At 38.0% G+C, this 21,329-nt stretch overlaps 1 protein-coding gene across 2 annotated transcripts; it reads left to right on the top strand.

Annotated features, from left to right (window-relative positions):
- The first annotated feature begins 618 nt into the window (after positions 1–618).
- LOC133217960 (solute carrier organic anion transporter family member 1C1-like) lies at positions 619–21,124 on the top strand. Of its 2 annotated transcripts, XM_061363853.1 has the most exons (15): positions 624–794; positions 3,040–3,185; positions 3,800–3,941; positions 4,068–4,200; positions 5,621–5,751; positions 5,967–6,113; positions 8,502–8,600; positions 9,405–9,641; positions 10,787–10,951; positions 12,292–12,487; positions 14,768–14,933; positions 16,460–16,641; positions 18,038–18,102; positions 19,311–19,428; positions 20,222–21,124. In XM_061363853.1, the coding sequence occupies exons 2-15, from the start codon at positions 3,075–3,077 to the stop codon at positions 20,442–20,444; spliced, it is 2,115 nt and encodes a 704-aa protein (XP_061219837.1). In that variant the 5' UTR covers positions 624–794; positions 3,040–3,074; the 3' UTR covers positions 20,445–21,124. The 2 variants fall into 2 exon arrangements, 1 of the variants encoding a protein (XP_061219837.1); XR_009727019.1 differs by lacking the exon at positions 18,038–18,102 and having other exon boundaries at positions 619–794; positions 20,222–20,350.
- The last annotated feature ends 205 nt before the right edge of the window (positions 21,125–21,329 follow it).

Here is a 21,329-nt window from a genome sequence, read left to right on the forward strand (position 1 = left end):
AGCTCTGGGTAGAATGCTTGCTCTTTTTGCTCGGTCAGTCTGTACTCGGCTTGGGGTGATAGCTGTGTTGGGCCATATCTCCTGTCAGCAATGAAGATACTGCCTGTGGTAGTGTTAAATACTCCTGATTTGTAACAGGCAGGAGGTCTGTGATTTCTTGAGGGAACCCACTTCTTAGATCTTCAGGAGAGTAGTCCTTTTACACTTCTGCACTGGGGTAGTGACACAGACCAAAACCTGACAGATGTTACTATGCAATTCATACACTTTGAGGAACTAAGCCATCCCTTAGTATATCTGCTGACCCTCATCAAAGGCACCAAGAAGTGCTAGTTACTGAGGTTTCAGGTAAGATGCTTGGCTTCCTCTCTCAAGGTTCCTGTGCATGAGCTCTGCTACTCCGTGGCTGTGAGGTGGATGGTAGGTAGGCCTCTTTGGAGAGGTGCTTAAAGCAGCTTTAGTGTCTAGACTTTAGGAATAAAAAAAGCAAACAGTGAAGAAAACAAGTTGTTCCTCCCAGGAGAGGCTGGTACCACTAGCACGCTGCACTGGCAGGTAGGCTGCCACAGTAATGACAACACAAGAAACCCGCCTTCTTTTGCAAACCTTTTGTATCAGTGATTGTGGGAAAGTTTTGCAATCACTGTAAGAAGGAAATCCAAGGTTTAAAAAAATGCGGTGGAGTGCTCCACTTCTTGGAGTGGGCAGCGCTTTTGCTGTGACGTTGTGCTGGCTTCAAGCCTGGAAACCCTAGGGCACAGGAAAGAAACAGCCTGACACCGCAGTGACACAAAGTAAGTTCTCTGTCTTTGCCTCTCACTGTCTCTCCCCACCCTCCCTTCCTGCTTCTTTCCGTTTGTTTATTAGTTTGCTTAATTGTTAGGTGCAGGACAGACTAGGCTTTTTGTACATCTCACTGTCACTAAACTTGGAAAAGATTATGTAACGTGCAAAGGTACAATTCTGCAAATTAGATATTTTTTAAAGAGTAAGCACTGTGGACAGTTGGATGTTTTATCCTTCCATATAAAAACAATTCATTACCATTAATTAATTAAAAAATCATTAATTAAGTCTTGTATTATTTTTCCTGCTTCGTTTAATTTTAAATACTACTAGGGTCAATGATTTGCTGCCAAGTGCAGATTTTTATAGAGTTGTTAATGCAAAATGTGCTGTTTCATTATGTGTAAGAGAAATGTTTATACAGTTTAACATTTTCTCTAAGTTTAAGGTAGTTTATTAGGCCAGGAACATAGAATTAAATAATTAAATACTGTGTATAGAAAACCATGTCACTGATTTAGAAACTGTTTATTTAACAAAGACAGAGGTTTCACGAAGTTAATCATCAGCAAAATGCAAATCAATGAAGAATGTATTTGCTTTAGATAACTGTCTTCCAGCTCCCATCCCGTAAAAATTGGCATAAATCTAAATTCATCATACTTTATTTATCTCTAACTTCTTTTTCTCAATGGTTTTTGATTTGTGAGCTGCTAAAGATGGTTTAAGGAAGGTTAGGTCAGGTCCCTTTACAAATTTCATATGTGCTTCACTCTGAAATATACATGTGACTTTTGCATAGTTACTTTTGATAGATCATACTGGAGTTGGATTCAGAACTAAAAATTGAAGTGAAAGTCTTTATGAGGCTTTATATCTCTTTATTAGACATCACTGTCTATTTGCAATCATTAAGGGTAACTTTTAGGTACCTGTTGGGTTGCTAAGAGAGTTTTGTCTTTTCTGGGCATGGGTGGACATTTCTCAGGGAGTCCAGCTTGCTCCTAGGCATCTTGCTTGAAAGAGCTGAGCTCTTTGAAGGAACAGAACAACCTTTGCACATTAGCATGGGACCCTGCCACAGCCTTAATGCCTCTGGTGTTAAAAATCATTCACAACACTTAAATGGCCTCTGCCCTTGGGTCAGCTGGCATCTGGGGCCTGCAAGAGGAGAACTTTGAAAAGTTCCCAGAGCAAGGTGCAGGAGGAGAGGGAGGAGAAGGAAGAGGGCAGAAATGCTACAGGCCAGTTTCTTGATCTATGTACCTCTATATTTCTCTAATACATATGCCAATTTATATCAGAGCTAAATAATTGATTTCTGTACTACTGCACCAGTTTTCCAACAGGAACTTGGCAATAGCTCTTTTTGACTTGTTAGCATTCCGGATCTCTCTGTATTAGCTGGTTTCCCCTGATCAGCTTAATCTACATCAACCAATGTATCTAAGATGACTATATGCCCATGGCAGGGGGGTTGGAATTAGATGATCTTAAGGTCCTTTCCAACCCTAACTATTCTATGACTCTATATCAGAGCCAGTTTTTAAATGGTAATCTTTGGCAGTCTCATTAAAGTAGCTACATTTATCATCTGTCTTGCCAGGAACTTCTAGAGACACATGGAATTAGATAGTCATTGTTTGTTTCTTTTAATCAGTGCCCCCTTTCCCTAATACATCTTTACTTACCATATCTCTTATCCTATTTTCTCCTCCATCATCATTTGTGGTCTGATTCTACAAACATTTATCCAGTAAATAACGTGACTTATAGAAATCTTGACAGAATGGTGCAGAGTAGTATTCAGTATTTCTGCAAATTCATAGATTATGCAGTTAGAGAAAATCCTTATAAATATAGCATAATATCATCAGCCTACGGGATCATACCAAAAGTTCATTTAGCCTGGAACAGTGATCAAAAGTGAATGTCTAAAAGAGAATATAAGAATTGGTTCAAGCATGGCAAAGATGTTTCTCTGACATAACTATCCTAGCCTCCACCTGCCTAGGGACTTTCCTCTTTACAAAGATTTCTAAAAACTGTCAGCAAGTTGCCTCTAAATTTTCAATCTATCCAAGAAGGTCCTGAAGTCTTTTAGAAAGCAGATTTCACAAAGCAGGTGCACCAATACTTAGCTCATTACAATGGCACTTTAAACACCCTTTAACTCACCATCTAGTATGTATGAAAATCATTGGAATCTTTATTCTTATGCAAATAATACTTAAATGTAGTGATATTTTCCAGGAAGACCTACATACCAGATCTGAAGGAGGAAAACCATGGACAGATCAATCACTGCTGGTCAGCTCAAAGACAAGTCACTCTTCCAGGACAGCGATGGCAGTGCAGCTCCTGCCAAGAACGTGTGCCATAACTGTTCAAAGCTAAAGGTATGATAGAGGAACCCTCACCATATATTTTCACTGGAATACTAAAAATGGCCATTTAAAATTCTATCAAAAATAAGATAGCTGTGTAGGACTTCGACACTATGTGTGTTGGAAACAATGCTCTAGGTTGTGAATCCAAGCACATAGAAGTCAATAAATGTGTTCTGAAGTTAAAAAGCAAGGCCATATTTTACTAAGGAAACATTTAGAGATGGGCTATAGTCATAATGGTAGTTGCAGTTACATCTTTTTAAAATTGCTTTTTAGAACACAAGAAGTAGGAGTAATAAGACATGCAGTAGCAATAGTAGCAGTAATGAACAACTTTATGCTGCAAGTTTTTCATAAGGAAAGAAACAGCTAAAACAATATGTGGCAGAAAGATGAAAAGTATGCACAGTCCATGTCAACTTTCTTCCTCTTTGCAATAGAAGAGGCTTTGAAGTCCATCCTGAAAGAAAATCTTCTGGTTTATTGAAAACAATAGGAAGAATCTCTTCACAGAGAATTAGAAAATGAACTATTTGATTTTTACATTTCTTGAGTAGGTAGCTCAGGCATGCAGCCATGAAGAAAAAAGTTTATTTGCAAACTCAATTATTTTCTCTCTTCAGATATTTCTTGGAGCTCTAGCTTTTTCCTTTTTTGCCAAAGGATTTTCTGGAAGCTACATGAAGAGCATGTCCAGTCAAATTGAAAGGAGATTTGAAATTTCATCATCAATTGTTGGCATTATTGATGGCAGCTTTGAGATAGGTATGAGTACTGTCTTTGAAAGTGGATAAATACTGCTTCTGAATATATTTTCCCTAAAAAAAAAGAATTAAAAAAATAAAATTTTTTTTTTCATAAACTTACTGAATCTTCTTCCTCTTAATGCAGGGAACTTACTGGTAATGGTACTGGTGAGCTACCTTGGACCAAGAGTTCATCGACCAAAAGTGATTGGTGTTGGATGCCTCATCATGTCTTTAGGAGCATTTTTATCAGTCATGCCTCAATTCCTAATGGGACGGTAAATATGGAGAGTTTTCACATTTTGCACTAATTGAACTTGACCATATAAGGTGTTATTTAGTCATACACTTGAGTTAAAAGCTTGATAAGAGTAGTCTCTTCCAGAAAATAGGAGTTTTTTAATAGGTGGGTTTTTAGTATCAACTTTCTAATTTTGTCTTTGGAAGCTTACTTCTTTCTACAGGTAAGTAAGACAGAAACCTCAGGTTTCTACAGAACTTATACATAATTAAAGTGGGTTGAATTTTTACCTAGGATGGATACCTACAGATATTATTTTTTTTTTAATAGATGTTCTCCTTCTTTTTACACTTAAATGAACTGTCATGAGATCTTCAAGGAAGAGGTTTCTTTCTCCATGGTAGCTATTCATGCTAAGCTCTTAAAATTATGAATATATTTATCTATCATCTCCACTAAATTGAGGGAGAGTTAAGTATGTAAATACCTTCACATCTAAGCTTTAGTGATTCCACAGTTGTCAGAAGCAGTTCATACATCTCCAATCCATTACCATCTTGCTGAATAGTAGTTGAAAATAAAATCCCTCTGTTCCTCAAAAATTAAAGTTTATTTGTGCATCTTCTTTGGTTCAAAGATCAATAACTGTGATAAGGAGTGTATTGAAAGGATCATATCTGGTGACCATGGTATGGAAAGTAGCTACAATCACCACTCTGCTTGGAAACTTACACTGCAGCATAGGCAGCAGGAGAGCTATGGAAATCTGATTTAACCCAAACTCTCAGCCAAGTTTGGAAGATTACCCCCTCTCCACAGCACTGAGCAAAACCCAATGGCCCCGGGGTCCTCACTGTCATCCGTCACAATATTAAAGGCTACCACTTGATTGCACAGTCAGAGGGAATATCTGCTCTCCATTTATGCCAATGCAGCATAAATGTACTCAAGTTGGCTTCAATTTTCTTAGCAGGTTTGCGGTTAGCAGCAAACTGGCACGTGTTTTGCAGCTGGTTTTAGTCTCCTTATAGACAAATATAGGTTACTAATAGATTCTTAGCTAACAAATTTTAAATTAGCACAGAAGTCTTTGTAACATGTCTGTCACATAGGTAAGAAACTGGTGCCACTATGGGAAAACACCAGTACTGTTGCATGTAGAATGATGTGAATAGACTCTGCTTCTATCCTTTGGTCTGAAGAATGATCTCTTAAACCCTGAAAGCAGCATTTCTGCTCTTCAGCTTAAGAAAATATGGGTTTAGTATGGTCAGAGTATTTTGAAAAAGATATAAAGAATCCTATATTTTTTTAAGAGAGAACACTAGAAATGGTTTGCCCCTCCATTTTGCTTATATGTAAAAGGAATGAACATGAATGAACACAAGGCTCATACGCACTTCCTGAAAAGCAGACTCTTTCATGTGTCAGTTGTATTTTACATAGTTGTTTTCCAGTTATAATTATGAAAGGATAACTGTTACTGTGCACAACTCCTCTATGAGTGTATCAGCTTGCTCCCTGGCATCATCTGAGGGCCATCCAGTCACAGATGCTACAGAAACACAAAGCGCAAAGAAAAATTTAGGTAAGCAAAAGCTCTAATGCTGGGTTCTCTTCTCCTTGTCCCCGTTTTATGCACCTTCTTGTACTGAAAAAATGCCAGCTCCTTGTTAGGAGCCATGATACATACATACCCACTTTGTAATGGTTGTAAACCCTTGTATTTTAGGTTATTTTTCTGTTGCAATAAAGTATTGTAAGAATTTTGCTCACAGAAATGTAAATGTTTATGGCCTGCAGGATGTGAGAAAACAACAAATTCCCATCTGTGGCTCTTTGTGTTGATGGGGAACCTTTTACGTGGAATTGGGGAAGCACCAGTTATGCCACTGGGTGTGTCATATATTGATGATTTTTCTAAAGAAGAAAACTCAGCATTTTACATAGGTAATATGCAAATCAGTGATTTTTATACTAAACATTTTTTTTCTTTAACATTTCTGTAGCCAAGCAAATACTCTCTAAGAATATCTGTCTGCTCTGCTTGGGATAATTTTAAGTTGTACAGAGACAAAAAAGCCATGCAAAAGAGATCTCATGTTTATTTTGAAGGAGATTCCCAGATGCTGCTTTTGCTTTTGCTGAGTGGCTTCTGCTACATGTGCCAGTGTTCTCTGTGATGAAGTGAAGCATAATCAAATACTCATTTCTCCGAAGTGAGAAGTCATATCTGTCTTATCTGGCAGTTTATCTTCAGTATCTCAGCTTCATTCTTCCTAATCACTTTTTCACAGGTAGGAGAATGATCCTTATTGTAATGATCAGTAATCACAGTGATGCAATTGCTTTTCAGAAGATTTTACCTGGCTTTTTGAATTTTACATGCAGCACACTTCCTGAAGAATGTTTTTTTTTAAAGTCACTAGTTACTGAATTAAAAACCAGCCCCTTGCCAGGGTGTTGCAATAAATCCCTTCTAAGTGGGATTTCGTTGTTGTTTTGACAGAAGATAGCCTGTTGCCCAACACAGAAAGTTTACACCCCAGGTAATTAATTTGTTGCCAAATTGATTTAACATCATGGAGTGTTTGTGTGGTTAAGGAAGGTCAAAACTGCTGACTGAAACAAACCTGGTGAAGTTGAGCTGCTCATAAAGATAGTATGACACAGTTTCAGGAAGAGCTCAGTCTGCAAATGCTACAAGGTAAGGCCATTGCAAATGTCTTAATTTGGGGATGAGAAAATTTGAAGGTTGAAGAAAATCGGAGTATAGTCAGAGGAGCTGACAAAAACAGAAGTTCCACTCAGCAGTGATAAAAATATTCGTAATCACCTCCAAGCTCTGACTAAAGGTATTTTGAAAAGTTCAGCTGAAATTTTTTCTTGTCAGAATCTGATCTTGAAGAGATTTGCAATGGGTTGGACTACAGGGAAAGTGAGATTAAAAACATAAAGTAGACACAAAGGAAGTATGGATTCAATCAAAATGAAAATTTGTTCAGCTCATGTAAGTGAAATAAAATATTTAGTTTACAGTGTATTCAATATTTCATTTTAGCATTCTGGATAGCAGTTTTCAGTCTCTTATTCCATTTTGATGGACTGACCAAATTTACGAAGGGTCAGTCTTCTGAAACAAGTCTCTTTCATAGAGCTGAAATTCCTTTAATTCTTTTCTATATCTGATTTTATTTATCAGTTGACTGAGTCAATTTATGATCAGTGCTTTTGTAAATAAATAAAAAACCTCCTGTAATGAAAACAGTCAAGCCTTGCTGATTGGTTTTGGCCATTTACCTCACTATTTAACCCTGAGCAAGAAGTTTCACCTTCCAGTCTCTCCTTTTCTTTCTGCCATTAGATGTTTTGTTGAGTAAGAGCATAAGTTATTTTGAGGCAGAGACACCTTATTCATTTGCTCCTAGGGGAATTCCACCATCTTCTTATCCCATGGTATCTCCTGTTGTAAGCAGAGACAGAGAGGGAGAAACAGAAGCTTCAGTGAGGCCAGTAACAAAACTGAAAGCTACTTTTAATGAAGTCATTACTTGATCACTATATTTCTTAATTTATTTTTTTTTCCATCCTCAGAAGTACCTGTTAACACACTAGTTAGCTGATTTGCTGTTCTGGTGCTGAATGAAACAAAGATTCTGTCTAATGAAGTTTGCTCACTCACATACTTACCTACAGAAAATCTTAGGATCCTTTACCTAATTCCATGTCCACACACTTCTATTGTCCCTATTATCCTAATGTGACTCCAGAATGCAATGCCTTCTTATATATACACCATCAGATCAATTACTGCTACTAAAAATTAAACTAGGGACCTGAACACACACTACAGGGAAATATCCTGACTTCTACAAATACAGAATGTCATGCAAACTGTGAATAGAGTTGCAGGTACACTCAGGATACTTCCAGCAGGTCTAGAGTTGTTCATTAGTTAACTGCCACAAGCTGAACAGTGTAACTACAAAAATATGAAGGAGGGAGGAAGAGGGATAAAAGCCACTGCAATGCTATTCCCTTTCTCCCTGTTCCTTCCAAAACACTAGTCTTGCCAATGAAATGCATGTGGGGATCCGCGTGAGACCATGCTCACTTTGGCAAAACCCTGTGTGGGTGAAGGAGCCTGCTTCCACATCATGGCTAGCAATTTGGCAGCTTGTGGCTTATTTTCTTACTGCTCAAAAGCTTCCCATTAGACATTCCCTAACACCCTGTGCCCCACTTCTGTATCCTTCCTCCTCTCTCCTCAGAGAAGAAGGCATGCTTGTCTGTGCAGTATTTTGCTCATTCTCCAGTGCTGCATCCTTTCTCTTACAGGCCTGGTGAGATCCTCAGGCATGTTTGGACCAACCCTAGGCTTCCTGCTTGGGTCTTTCTGTGCCAGCCTCTGGGTTGACATTGGAATTGTGGATATTGGTAAGAGACCATGGAGTGGTGCGTTAACTGAGAATATAGTGGTATATGATTCTATGATTTTATATTATGGCTGTTCTATGATTCTATATAGGAACCTGCATGGCAAGAAGCACCTTCCCAGTTTATTACTCCAAAAATGGGGACTCTAGAGAGTTTTTTCCTACTTGAAAGCTGGTGTTATTTACATTTTAATATATGGCCCCTGCTGCAAGACCCCTACCCCTGCTGCAGAAAAATTTTGTACCTCTCTTAATGCTTGTGCATGCACTTGTTACAAATGAGGAAATGAAAGGCCATTCCTACACTGAAGGAACAGTGAAAGGCCTTTTCTTGTGGACACTCTCAGCACTTGACAAAAATTATGTTCTCTTAAAAAGCATGCAGCAGAGATTCATATGAAAACTCATTTAATTATTCAAACAACTTTAAAGTCTCTCATTCCAGGGAAAATCTGAAGAACTTCAAAGAAAAATATGTTAAGTTTGGGAATGGAAGAAGGAGGGGACAGAGGGAAATTGAGAAATAAAAGATCTTTTTGGATGCTGAAGGGCCCTCTTGCTGTCACACATTCCCACAGAAAGTACTGGAAAATTGTGGCAGGGAAATCCTACTGTGGGTCTAAATAGAGATATCTATTTTTGACTGCTTGAGACTGGTTTGATTCAAGCTGCATTTTGATTCTTCATGTGGAACATAGATCACCTCTGTTCTGATCCTTAAACTATATATATATGGAAACCAATAGTAAGTTTAATTGCTCTGCATGATGCTTAATCTATTTTCTCGTGTTTCTGTATTTTATAGATGCCATCAGCATAAATCCGAAGGATACCCGTTGGGTTGGTGCCTGGTGGCTGGGATTGCTTATCTGTGGAGTAGTTAACCTCATTGCTTCATTGCCTTTCTGGTTTTTGCCCTACTCCTTACCAAAAGAAGGAGAGAATGAAATCCTGAAGATTAGTCATTTGCCTGTTCAAGGAGATCACTGTAAAACAAACCCCCCAGCTCAGCCTCAATTAAAGTTTTCAGAAGCAGCAAAAGGTGAAAGATTTTTGCCCAGGTGTTTGCATGTGAATTCTTTCTCTTTGGTTCATTCTGAGCTGAGCATGGATTTGCATGAGCACAGCAAAGTGTGCATTTTTGCAGTGCAAATAATGGACAAAAATGTTTTTTAATTTGTAGTATTATAATTACATGCTAAGGGTGTGTTTCAGTCCTGTTCTTATATCAGACAGCTGGAAAAGCTCATTCTTCGAGCACCAGAGATTCTCGGTTCAATGTAGTAGTTGTTATGTCATATATTACAGCTATAATCCTATGCTTATGAAAGAAGAAGGTGGAAAGCATCCCATCCCTTGTTACATCCCTCCCTGACCAGTCCACTGCTGTCAGGTTACTGTTTCACTGAGGCCAACATCTGGGAGGGAAACCTGTAACTAAATACTGTGTTAGCTGTTGGAGGAATTTCACTGGGTTCATACCTCCTATGTATGAGCTCAGCAATGTTATTCACCTTGTATGGGCAATATCAGATCCAACTAGCCATTACTGGACTCCCCCAAAGCTTTTATTCGTATATATGTAGGCATGTGCACCCTTTAGTGGCCATGGCAGGTGTGTTTTGAACTCTCTTTTAGACAAGTGTGCAAACAGACAAAAGGCTAAATGCAAGTTTTCTTGTCTTCAATTTAATGGATTTAGATACTGTAATCGAGGGTCTCTTGAAAGGTTCCAGCCTTTTGCTGGATGGGGTGCTCCCTTTCCCTGACCATCAGCTTCATGTTGGGATCTAGTGTGGTTTGTGGAGGTTCCTGCTTTATATACCAAACCTTTCACTTGGTACATTATAGAGACTCTCAGTGTTCCTCTGGGGACACTCTTCTGTACAGATATCAGTCTGGCAATCCTTAGTGCCTTTGATGAATAGTCCTGTGTCACACACAGATAATTTAGGATTTCTGATTCCTATTTGAGCATCCACTATGACATTAAGCCTTGCTGCACAGTTGATGTGCCATTAAGTCATAGAGGAAAACTCTCACTGGAGCAAGCATATATTTTGATAAGCAAAGAATTATAACCTGCAGTACAGGCAGTAATTAAAGTTAGTTTTATTATCTAAAGGTTGTCAAAACAACTCTTCTCTGTGTTTAGCGGGGTGTACAGTATATACCTCTCCATTTCAGGTTTCTTCCCAGCTCTGAAGAAGCTGTTTGGGAATCCAGTTTTCCTGGTGTACATCTTCCTCACTATTCTGCAGTACAATTCTCTTGTTGGGTTGATAACCTATGAGACAAAGTTTATGGAACAACAATTTAATGTATCAGTGGCAAGAGCTATCTTTCTAATTGGTAGGTATCTACCCTTTAAAATTCCAGTGTCAAAAAGGAAGATTTTTGGTCTTATTTTGCCTTCCTTTTTAGGAGGCTCTTATTGTGAACCATTTTGATTAAAAAAAAAAAAAAAAAAAGAAGTATGTAGTGTTCTATTAATTTTTCTACTGTATTCTGAAAATGGATGTTAATTTTAGTGTTAATTTTCCTTGATGTTCCTTATTTAGTGGGCTAGAGGATTATCAAAACTGGGTGGATTTTTTTTGGCTGAAGTTTTTATGAGAGTGAGATTTTGATAATGAAAGCATTTGTTTTAATGAACAAAACCCACATATAAGCTGTAGTTAGAGCTGGAAGAAAAAAATATCCAATTTAGAAAATGTCTAATGAAATTTGGGATTTATCCTTTTCAGAATAACATCTTGATATAAATCTTCTTCCATTTTGATTGCAAATACAAATGTTATGAGCAACAAGAAAAAAATGTAAAATTTGAGTAATTTCATTCAGCTCAAAGATCTTTTTATATTTGCCAGTTCCCTCAAAAATAAGTTCTTTTTAGTGTTCTACCAAAAAAGAATGTTAAAATTATATTAATTTTATGATTATTGCATTTGAGATCATTAGAGAATTGATACTCCATTAGTCTGAAGGCACCCTGTTTTCCTGCAGGTCAGATACAAATGTGGAAAGAACTTTTTAATGTTTTCTTTCAGATGCAGGGAAAGTTTTAGAGAAACAACGTGACCCAAAAAACAACCAAACAAATAAACACAGGGAAAAGCCAGCCCTACACAATAAAAACTTGTAAAAGCTCTCTACTTAGCATGTAAATATTGGGGCTGGAGTTTGTGAAACGCTGAACATCTAAATGGAAATCTTTCCGTGACTCACTCTTCAGAGCAAACTAGTAATCCAGTGCAAATCCAGATGCTGCCCCGTGTCATGTTACATTTTGGAGATTTTATTTCTTTTTGTAACTTTCTGGAAGTTTAATGATTTGTTTGATTGTTTGATGAAGAAGTGCCCATGAGCTAAGACATTCATCTCATTTACTTCAGTTTCTAACAGGCACTTTTATAGGGTTTTTTATATCAGTACATATACAAACAACGGTACAGTGAAAAGGTAGGTAATGTTGAGGAGCTAAGGTTTTTAAAATCAAAATATCATTTGAAAAAAATGGAAGTAAAAAAAAAATTACTTAAAGCTAATTACAAAGCCCTAGGACCTTGAAGGATCTGTTGGAAAATAGGTTGGTATCTGATGTTTTAGTAAATACTAGAACAAGATATTTTTTCTTAAAAGGCCCAGTGCAAGTGACAAAAGTAAACATTTTTATTACCTTCTATTTGCAGGTGTGATACTTTTACCCATCACAATCCTGGGGATGTTTCTAGGAGGCTTTCTGATCAAGAAATTCAAACTTCACGTAACTGAAATGGCAAAGTTTGCATGCATCACCTTTATCGCAGCATATTTGTTAAACCTCTTGTACTTCACATGCAGCTGTGAGGTGCTCCAAGTGGCCGGTTTGACAGTGCCTTACTCTGGGTTTGTATCCCTTTGGGTTTGTGTTGGTTGTGTTTGTTCTGGTTGCTTCCTGCTCTGTGCAGAACGTGGTGTCTGTATCTGTTCCTTTGCTCTCATAAACCCATCTGGGTTTGTATTCTTATCTGGCCTACAAACCTTCCATTCTGTAAAACATTTTAATTTGAATTTGGACGAGTTCTGAAACGTGTCTTCTCTGTTGGTTTACTGTAGTTTTGCTGTATCTCTTTTCTTGCCAAAAAGTGCGTCTTGATTTAAAGACAAACTTCTGTTGAAATTGGCCTGTGTTAGGTCATCTGCTAGTGTCAGTCAGTATGGTTTCAGCTAAAATGGAGCTACTGTGATTGATTATATCATTTTATTGCTCCCTTGGTGGTGATACATACAAGAAAATCCTGGGTTTTGAAACAGACTTGTCAGGCTAAAATGATACCTACTGTTGGGGGTGAGGAGAATATCCCAGTTTTGGTTTTCAAATTTTATTTAAACAAGGCATTTCTTTTTCTAAATGGTTTATTGCTGGATATTGACAATATTCCTCTATATTCTGGAAAATTATTAATTAAGATGGAATTTATCACAAGCAAATTAAAATTTTATATTATATCTCAAAGCTTTCATTTAAAGTTTACCGTGTAGGGAGTGGGATGTACAAAAAGTTGAAAGTGGCTTACTCATAGTCTACCAATGGCTTTGCCTTTATAAGGGACCATCCTCTAGATCAACCTGCATGAGGAGTTACCAGCCTCATTTAGTATCTGGAGCTGCTGACTTGCCTGCATCCATTTTCTCATCTGGGAAGTAGAAAGTAGTCATGTCAGGAGTGTGTGCTGCCCAAGCAGATGTTCCTCCTCCCTTACCAGGACCATGGTCATGCATTCTTGAGCACATTTTTCTGAGTCTAGCAGCCTGCTACAATTGCCTACTGTTTAAATTTAGCTCAGTCTGGTCCAACAAATTTCAAGGGATCTTAAAGGATTAAACTGAATCCAGCAGGGCTTCCTAGATTTTCAATTCAGACAGAAACTCAGTCTTGTGTTTTTTAAGCCATGTTCAGGGAAATATCTAAGTTGTCTCAGCAAACCTGGCATCTAGTTCAAAGATGTCAGAGGTTTATGTAGTTGAGAGAACTCTGACTGAGTGCCATATCTGATACTAGAGAGTGAACTAAATATAAGCAGAAACATCAACACAGCAAATATTGAAAGAGCAATTACAGTTTCTCCAGGACAACAGACTGGAGAATTTAGCATGTGCTAAAATTGTTCTGGTTAAGCGACTCACTGTTTTATCCATTTCACAATTTGTAGTTTGAAGATGAGCAGCAGCCTAACGAAGGCTAAATCCCCCACTTATTTTCTTTCTAAAAGACTGAACTGTAGCCCCTTGAGGTGTGTTCTAGATTGAGAGGTAAGGAGGAAAAAAAGGCAAATTTTGAACAATTTTTCCTTCATACTATGAGTGACTTCAAAGCAGTGGTGATTTGTTGATGGTAGACTCCTAACCTTTTCTGCTACCATGCCCTCTGATTCACTGCCACTTTTAAAAGTCTCAATTCTAACTGTCACTCTCTTAGCTTATCTAGCTCCTTTGGGCCTGATTTTGATGTTTCTTACAGAAATGCTGGTAGAAGTGTAAGCAATGAAAGTCCATGATAACCTACAACAAGAAATGAAATCTGATAAGAAACGGGGCTCAAGCCTGTTCCAGGTGCAGGGATGCTGCCACTGCTGAATACGGTCAGAACAGACAGAAGCAGCACTTCTCAGTTAGACTAATGCAACTTTCATTGCCAGGAACCAGCTCTGATCCAGTAAAAAACATGTCAAGGACATCTTGCTGCTGCACTTTTATGTCATTTTATATCACCACTTCTAGCATCCAAATATGGTATGGTATCTACTGCTAAGGAAAAGTATGGCCAGTCTACAGGTCATAAAAGATTCTAATTATGATTTTCTTTTTCTTGGGTTGAGCTTTCAAATGAAAAAGTGATATCAAGTATTCCCTCCCACCCAAGAATACCTAGTTTGTGAGCTCCATGCCTTTTCAACAGCAACCCATAAAAATTTTAATGCTTGATGAAAAATCTCAAGAGCTTTGGTTTAGCTGAAATTAGCTTTGTCTGCACATGACAACTTCATAGTCCATTGGATGGTAGCAGATACCTTTCCATGTTGATTACTTCACTTTGTCCATGATTTTCCTGCATTAGCCTTGATATTTTGTTTGACTGTATAATTTGACCACGTAATTCTTTTATTTCTTTCTGTTTTCCTCCAGATTACAGCATCTTTCATCCTCCAAAAACAGCTTCATGGCCAGTTGCAATGCTGACTGCAGCTGCAAGTTGGATCAGTGGGACCCTGTATGTGGGGATAATGGGATCACTTACATGACAGCCTGCTTTGCGGGATGTAAATCATCAACTGGGACAGGAAAGAATATGGTAAATATATAGGTGGATAGATGATTATTTAGTAAGGCCTGTTGCAATAGGACAAGGGGAAGAGGTTTTAAACTAAAAGGGGATACATTCAGACTAGATAAAAAGAAGTTTTTTATGATGAGGCTGGTGAAACAGTGGAACAGGTTGCCCAGAAAGGTGGTAGATGCCTCATCTCTGGAAATCTGTTCATGGTCAGGCTGGATGTGGTTCTGAGCAACCTGATTTAGTTGAAGATGTCCCAGGTCATTCCAGGTGAAATGGAACTAGATGACTTTTAAAGGCCCCTTCCAACCCAAACTATTCTATAAATCTATGATATAGCTAGATTTCACGATTTATGATTTTTGGTTTTGGCTTTGCAATTAAGAAACCTGTAGACACAAATGTTCATTCTATATGGTTTAACCTTGTAGAAACAGAGTGAATGCAAAGTTGCAGGGTGGACTTTTAAAACAGTTGGGGTGAGGTAAGTGAGCTATTAAGGAAAGACACGAAAACCTCAGACTCTTAAATTACATGTCTTTTGAATGCTTTTGTTTTGATTTTCTCCTCAGCAAGATGACCATAAATTTGGCTTTAAGTTTCTCAGTAGGCCTCTTGCTGTGTAGGTACAACACATCTGAGAGGGGTTTGCTTTAGAATACCTTTGTTAGTCTGGTTGTTAGACTAGCAAAATCCAGTGGTGTCAACTCTTGTACAGCTGACACATGTAAAATCGTGAGTGCTGGTTTCACAAGCTTTTACAGATCATACTGGAATTGCCTGCTTTCCTTAGCTGTCATAGCTCAGGAAAGCAAATCATAACACTAAATTTTACAGCCAAGAGGTCCTGTAAATATACATCTGGTCATTTTGCTGAGCTATTTTCAGGACTTCCTGGGCAAGACCATTAAGAACAGGATCTCAAAAGTGCATGCAAATGGTCATGTCTTCTGGCAGAAGCAGAATTGTCTCCATGTAACAATGCTGAAAAAGACAAGCAACATTTTCAAGCTTGTTTTTCAAGCATTTTTTCAAGCATTTCCAACAATATTCTCTTGCTTCACTCCAGGAAAATTTGCTTTCAAACCCATGTCTCCTCCTAACTTCAAACTATGAAACAGCCCACTCTCAATCCAATGCCAAATGCTGTTTCAGATGCTTAAAAATAGCTTGTGTTGGGTCCACATCTATATTTTTATTGTTACACATCTACTTCATCGGATTCCTGAGCAGAGTGGCTGGATGACAGTTGATGTCAGAATTTCATATCTTTGACCTACTTTAAGCATACACAGAGCACCTTCTGTCCTAGCAATCACATGGTTGAAACCAGAGTCACAGTTGCTTTGTGTCCTTGGAGCAGCTCAGAGTGGCTGCAGCATACCAATGAACTTGGCCATCAGTCTGCAAAGATGATTAGGGAGGTTCTTTCAGCTTAAACAACAGCCTGCCTGTTATGGGGAGTGAAAAATGTAGCTACTAGAATAGTTTTATGCCACTGAATTCTGATTAAATATATTAATCTTCTCATCTTTTCCTTTCAGGTGTTTCACAATTGCAGCTGTGTGGAAGGACAAGGGCATGGGCTTGCCAATTCCTCTGCAGTTTTGGGACAATGCCAAAGAGAAAGCTGTACCAAAGCATTTCCCTATTTTTTAGCATTACAGACTGCATGTGCATTTATTTTAGCCTTAGGAGGCACTCCTACATACATGATTATGTTTAGGTGAAATACTTTACCTTACCTTGGCCATAAAGCTTGGGGAAAGAGAAACAGAATATGGTGTCTCCTATTTCATTCCTATTGTGAGGAATGGCATGAAGATTAGTTGTGGCCCTGAGGCTGCCTGTACTCTGAAATCCAGCTCTCTTCAGAGGCACAGCAAAATGCCTGTCCATCAATTTAAGTCCAATTTAAGGCTGAGTAGATCTTTTGGTGATGAAAATGGTGAGCCTTATGCTGATCTTGAGCATTAGCTTTCACTTCCAGTGACAGGGGTGTCTTTAACAGAGCAATGAACTTGAAACAAGATGCGGTGCTAAGCCATATCCAAGGTGACTATACTGTCCACATTGCTCAGGAGAAAAACATTCACCTTTGTTAAGCTTCATTGCCTCACAGTGTTTTCTGTGTTGTGAGAAGTCTCATACTCCCATTTTTTGTCAAACTGGTATAAACAGAACTGTCAGAGCAATAATTTTTTAATTTTTCATTCCTTCAGTTTTAAAGCAGCTCTTGGAAGAGAAGATAATGTTCTGTGCCTTTTGCATGGAGATTTCTATCCACTCATATTCATGAGTGAATTGCAGTCTTTAGCAATCAGCGCACACAACTCTCATGGCTTAAGCTAATGATTCTGCAGTATTTCTAAGTACAGCCATTCTTACCACATGACTGGATTATGGACAAGGCTAACTTTGCTGTGCAGTTTTCAGAACACTAATGTGTGTAATGAGAAGCCTTCACATTGATGCTGACAAGACAGTATACTGATTTTATATTGCCATTAAACAGGCTGGCCGTAGCAAGTCTCCATTCTGTCCTGTGCCAGCTCAGTAGTCCCCTCTGCTTTTTGTCAGTTCTTCCAGTTCATCTGATGAACAGAGGCTGTTTCTCCCTGGTAGGAATGAAGTGCTTTTGTAGCCAGGTAACTCACGCTCATTGTCTCTCTGTAAAATGCTAGAGGCAGAGGTAGGTTTTACCTTCATGTATCTAGCAATGACTGAACACCCTTGTTCTGTCTGTTCACCACTGCACATTACATTCTCTCCTCAAGTAAGGCAGCTTTTCGGAGCTTAACTTATGGACATGAACATTTACTTTTAGCTGGTTCACTTTAATTTCTCTGCACATCCTCTCCCAAAAGTGTTTATGATCTGTTGTCCTTGAGCTCAAGATCCATTTTGTAGATTCTCCATTTATTTCAGTGAGAGTTCATTCACTGAAGTCAGTGGAAGGAGGCTCCACATTTGTACTTGAACTCTGGTGAAAGTTTTCAATTAGGTGTTGAGTGATCCACAGTACTTTTGCAATAGGACATGTGCAGATGTTCACAGCATGACTATAGCTACATTATTCTGTTGTTCCCCAAAACAATACACTATTTTTGTTTTCTTTTTAGATCCGTCTCACCAGACCTGAAATCCTTTGCTGTTGGGATTGAAACTTTAGGTGGTAGAGTATTAGGTAAAACTTCCTATCTTTGTGGGATTCAAGTAGGTAGTCAGAGAGATAAATTAAAGCTAGCAAGTGCAATGCTTTGCTCCAGATGAGAACAAAAGTAATTTTAAAAAATTTTTGTTTGTAAGCAAAAAATTCCTAAATCTTTTGTTTGCATTTCAAAATGTTTGGAGGAGCTTGCTATATGTTTCCTGCTATGTAGTTACAGATTATTATTATCTCTTCAGAATTTTTTTTCTATGCAGCAAAGGAATCAGGAAAAGGAAGGAAATGTCATTGTAGTTTTGAGGGTTTTTTAGTTTCACTGACACTGCGACCTGAGCTCGATCAGTCTGGATATCCTTAACACCTATGCTTCCATTTGCTGACCTTTATTCCCTTAGAGCTACCACATATTCTGCCTATTATTTTCTTTGTTTTTAATTTCTCTTTTCTTCTTTGTTTATCTGCACTAAATAATGATTCAAGTCTTTGGACATGTAGTCTGCCCTGCCTTTAGCAAAACTTGCCTTATCCTCACTTGTTTCCTGGATTTTGAAACCTTTCCCATACAGAGACGCCCAAATAGTCATTTGGGTGTCTCTCCCAGTCTTCATATTTTAGTTGAATGCTGCAGAGTATCAATCTTGTGCTTTTATGAAATAGTTTTCTTCACAAAACTGCACATTATCTCTGAAATGGCTTACTGATTATATTAAAGCATTATGATTGTCTAAAAGGAATTCTTATAGCACTACGTAAGTAATACACTTATTACCTAGTTGGTTTTGAGCGAGTATTTAATTTGATCTTTTTGCACTCAGATAACCTTTAATGACAAACTGTTGTGCAATACCTGAATAGATACATTAGTATTCATAAATAATAATGTCATGGCATGTAATTCCACAACAGTGACTGAAAAAGAAATGTTGGTTGTATTATTTCTTTAAACAACAGAAGTTAAAATTCTAATAAAAATGATACTAAAGTAGAATTACTAACATTTCCCTCATTGAATATAATAATGCTATAATCTTCCAACCTTTCAACTCCCTTTAGGTACTTTCTTAAATATTTTGTCAAATCTTGGAATCTCAAAGCTGGAGCTGGATGTTTAGTCACATGCACTTATAATTCAGAAACTCTGAGATTAATTTCCTCATTTCTTTACCATGACATTAAACATTGAGATCTCTATGTCTGAGATCATGTAATAAGAATTTTCTTTACAGGAGGACTCCCAGCCCCTATTTATTTTGGTGCCTTGATAGATGAAACCTGCTTGAAATGGGGGACAAAAAACTGTGGGGGATCTGGTTCTTGCCGGGTATACGATACAAAGGCATTCAGGTAAGCTAGAGTCTGCGGTAATGGATTGGGAATTTGGCTTCTGAGGCAGCTTTGGGCACCATTACCAAGGTATACTTTGCCATGTCAATTGTCAGTAAACTGATTAGAATACTTAAAGAACCAGAACTCCTTATTTTGATTAGGCCTTATTAAATCAAATAAGCTAAATAATTCCGATTCAAGTCTGACATTTGACATTGCAGTTACACTGCCTTACATTGCCAGAATTAGTTCCTTTACTGAAGCCTTAGTGCACTGAATAACTCTGCAATTCTTTAGCTTTGTGGGAGACTGAAAAACTGTGGAGGAAGTTTAGCACTGAAGATGTTCTTCCTTATCCCTCATTTCTCTTCTTCCTAATGCATAAGACACCCCACAAAATCCACTTGGAGGGGGTCTCAAATGACTGGTGATACATGGAGACCTGTGGCCAAGAGTACTGAGTACTGCCAGTGAGGGGCTGGGGGAAGGCTGGAACAACAGGCAAAAAGCCCTTGCTGGTGCAGCATCTCCTGTCCCAGCCCTATAACAAAGCCTGCTGAATGGGAGCAGTCTTCAGGCAGGAGGTATTTCTGCTAGGAGTATAGGAACTGATTAGAACCTGCCTGGAGCTAAAGATCATGAGATTTTTTGCTTTCTGTCTGTTATTCCTCAAAATGTGTGGCAATACCTGGCTGAGAATAGATGGTTTTGCCAGAGTGTCTTTAACATCTTACTTAGTTAGAATTGGCAAGTTTTATGAATATTAATATAACATATTTTTTCTTTTTTCTTTTTTCTTTTTTTTTCCTAGAAATGTCTATCTTGGCCTCATTGCAGGACTACGGGCAGGATGCTGTCTTTTATACATAGTGGTCTCTGTTTTAATAATAAAACGCTTCAAAACACATGGCAAAGAGATGAAAGATATTAAAAATACAGAAAGATCAATCAGCAAAGAGCCAGTTACTTCCAATAAAAAAGACATTCTTCCTGGTGCAAGAACCTCAGATGAGACTGAAGAAACTCGTATGTAAAAAAAGAAGCAAGGTCTTTTCATAACTGTGCTTATGCTTCATGTTTTCTGAACACAACAGAAGCCTGACTTTTGATTTCAATAGCATTGTGGGGGTTAAAAAAAGTATCTTTGAAACATTGACTTTTAATTTGCTTTACCTTATTGTCTTCCTCTACTCATCTGAAACAATAGGGGGAAAAGGTTTTCAAAATTTTGGGGAACTTTCCCAACCCTTTGCTCTCAGTCCCAATTTAAACAAACAGTAGGACTAGATGAAATATTTCAAATGTCATATTTTTGATTATGATTGAAACATTAAAAAGAAGAAATCCACAATAAACTGCTTTTCCATTTTCCACCAACTTTATTTCAAGTCCTCTTGCTCTGTATTTAGTCCTACAGCTCTAAATGGCCAATCAAGTGCTCAGTTGCTCTGATGGCCTTTGCTGCATGGTTCATGATTGGGACTCTTTGTTCCAGACTGGGTCTCACAGCCCATGCTCAGGTGAGAAGCCTGGAGATGTCAGTGAGCACCCTCTGAACAAGAACTGCACAACAACTCTGGGCTTTGTCTTGAACATATTTAACAACCAAAATGGAATGCAAACAAAAGCAAGTGGTGTATTAATTTTGCAGCACATCTCAGTATTGGGTTTGAATAAAATGACTATGAACTGATGCAATAAAGTGATAGGTTTTAAGTTTCTTTGATTTCTTTTGATTTGTTTTGGGGATTTTTTTTGTCTGTATGTGTGTGGGCATTTTATCCTAATGACCACTGCATTTATGTCACATGTATATGGATTTCTTTCCTTGTTTAAAGAACTTCCAGTAAGCTGTGAAATGCAGTACTGAAAACCTGCAAATTCATGTCTTTCCACAGACAGCCTAGTCCTGAGAGAAA

This window comes from Neopsephotus bourkii, unplaced genomic scaffold (genome assembly GCF_033783945.1).
Source record: "Neopsephotus bourkii isolate Nb327-2 ecotype Australia unplaced genomic scaffold, CSIRO-AGI_Nbou_v1 NB_1183, whole genome shotgun sequence".
In the NCBI taxonomy this organism is placed as follows: Eukaryota; Metazoa; Chordata; class Aves; order Psittaciformes; family Psittacidae; genus Neopsephotus; species Neopsephotus bourkii.

Bases quoted from the DNA above. Each gene is read 5' to 3' on its own strand.
- LOC133217960 (XM_061363853.1), top strand. From the start codon at position 3,075: ATGGACAGATCAATCACTGCTGGTCAGCTCAAAGACAAGTCACTCTTC. The intron at 3,186-3,799 runs GTATGATAGAGG...TTCTCTCTTCAG, and splicing joins ATAACTGTTCAAAGCTAAAG to ATATTTCTTGGAGCTCTAGC. The intron at 19,429-20,221 runs GTAAGCTAGAGT...TTTTTTTCCTAG, and splicing joins TACGATACAAAGGCATTCAG to AAATGTCTATCTTGGCCTCA.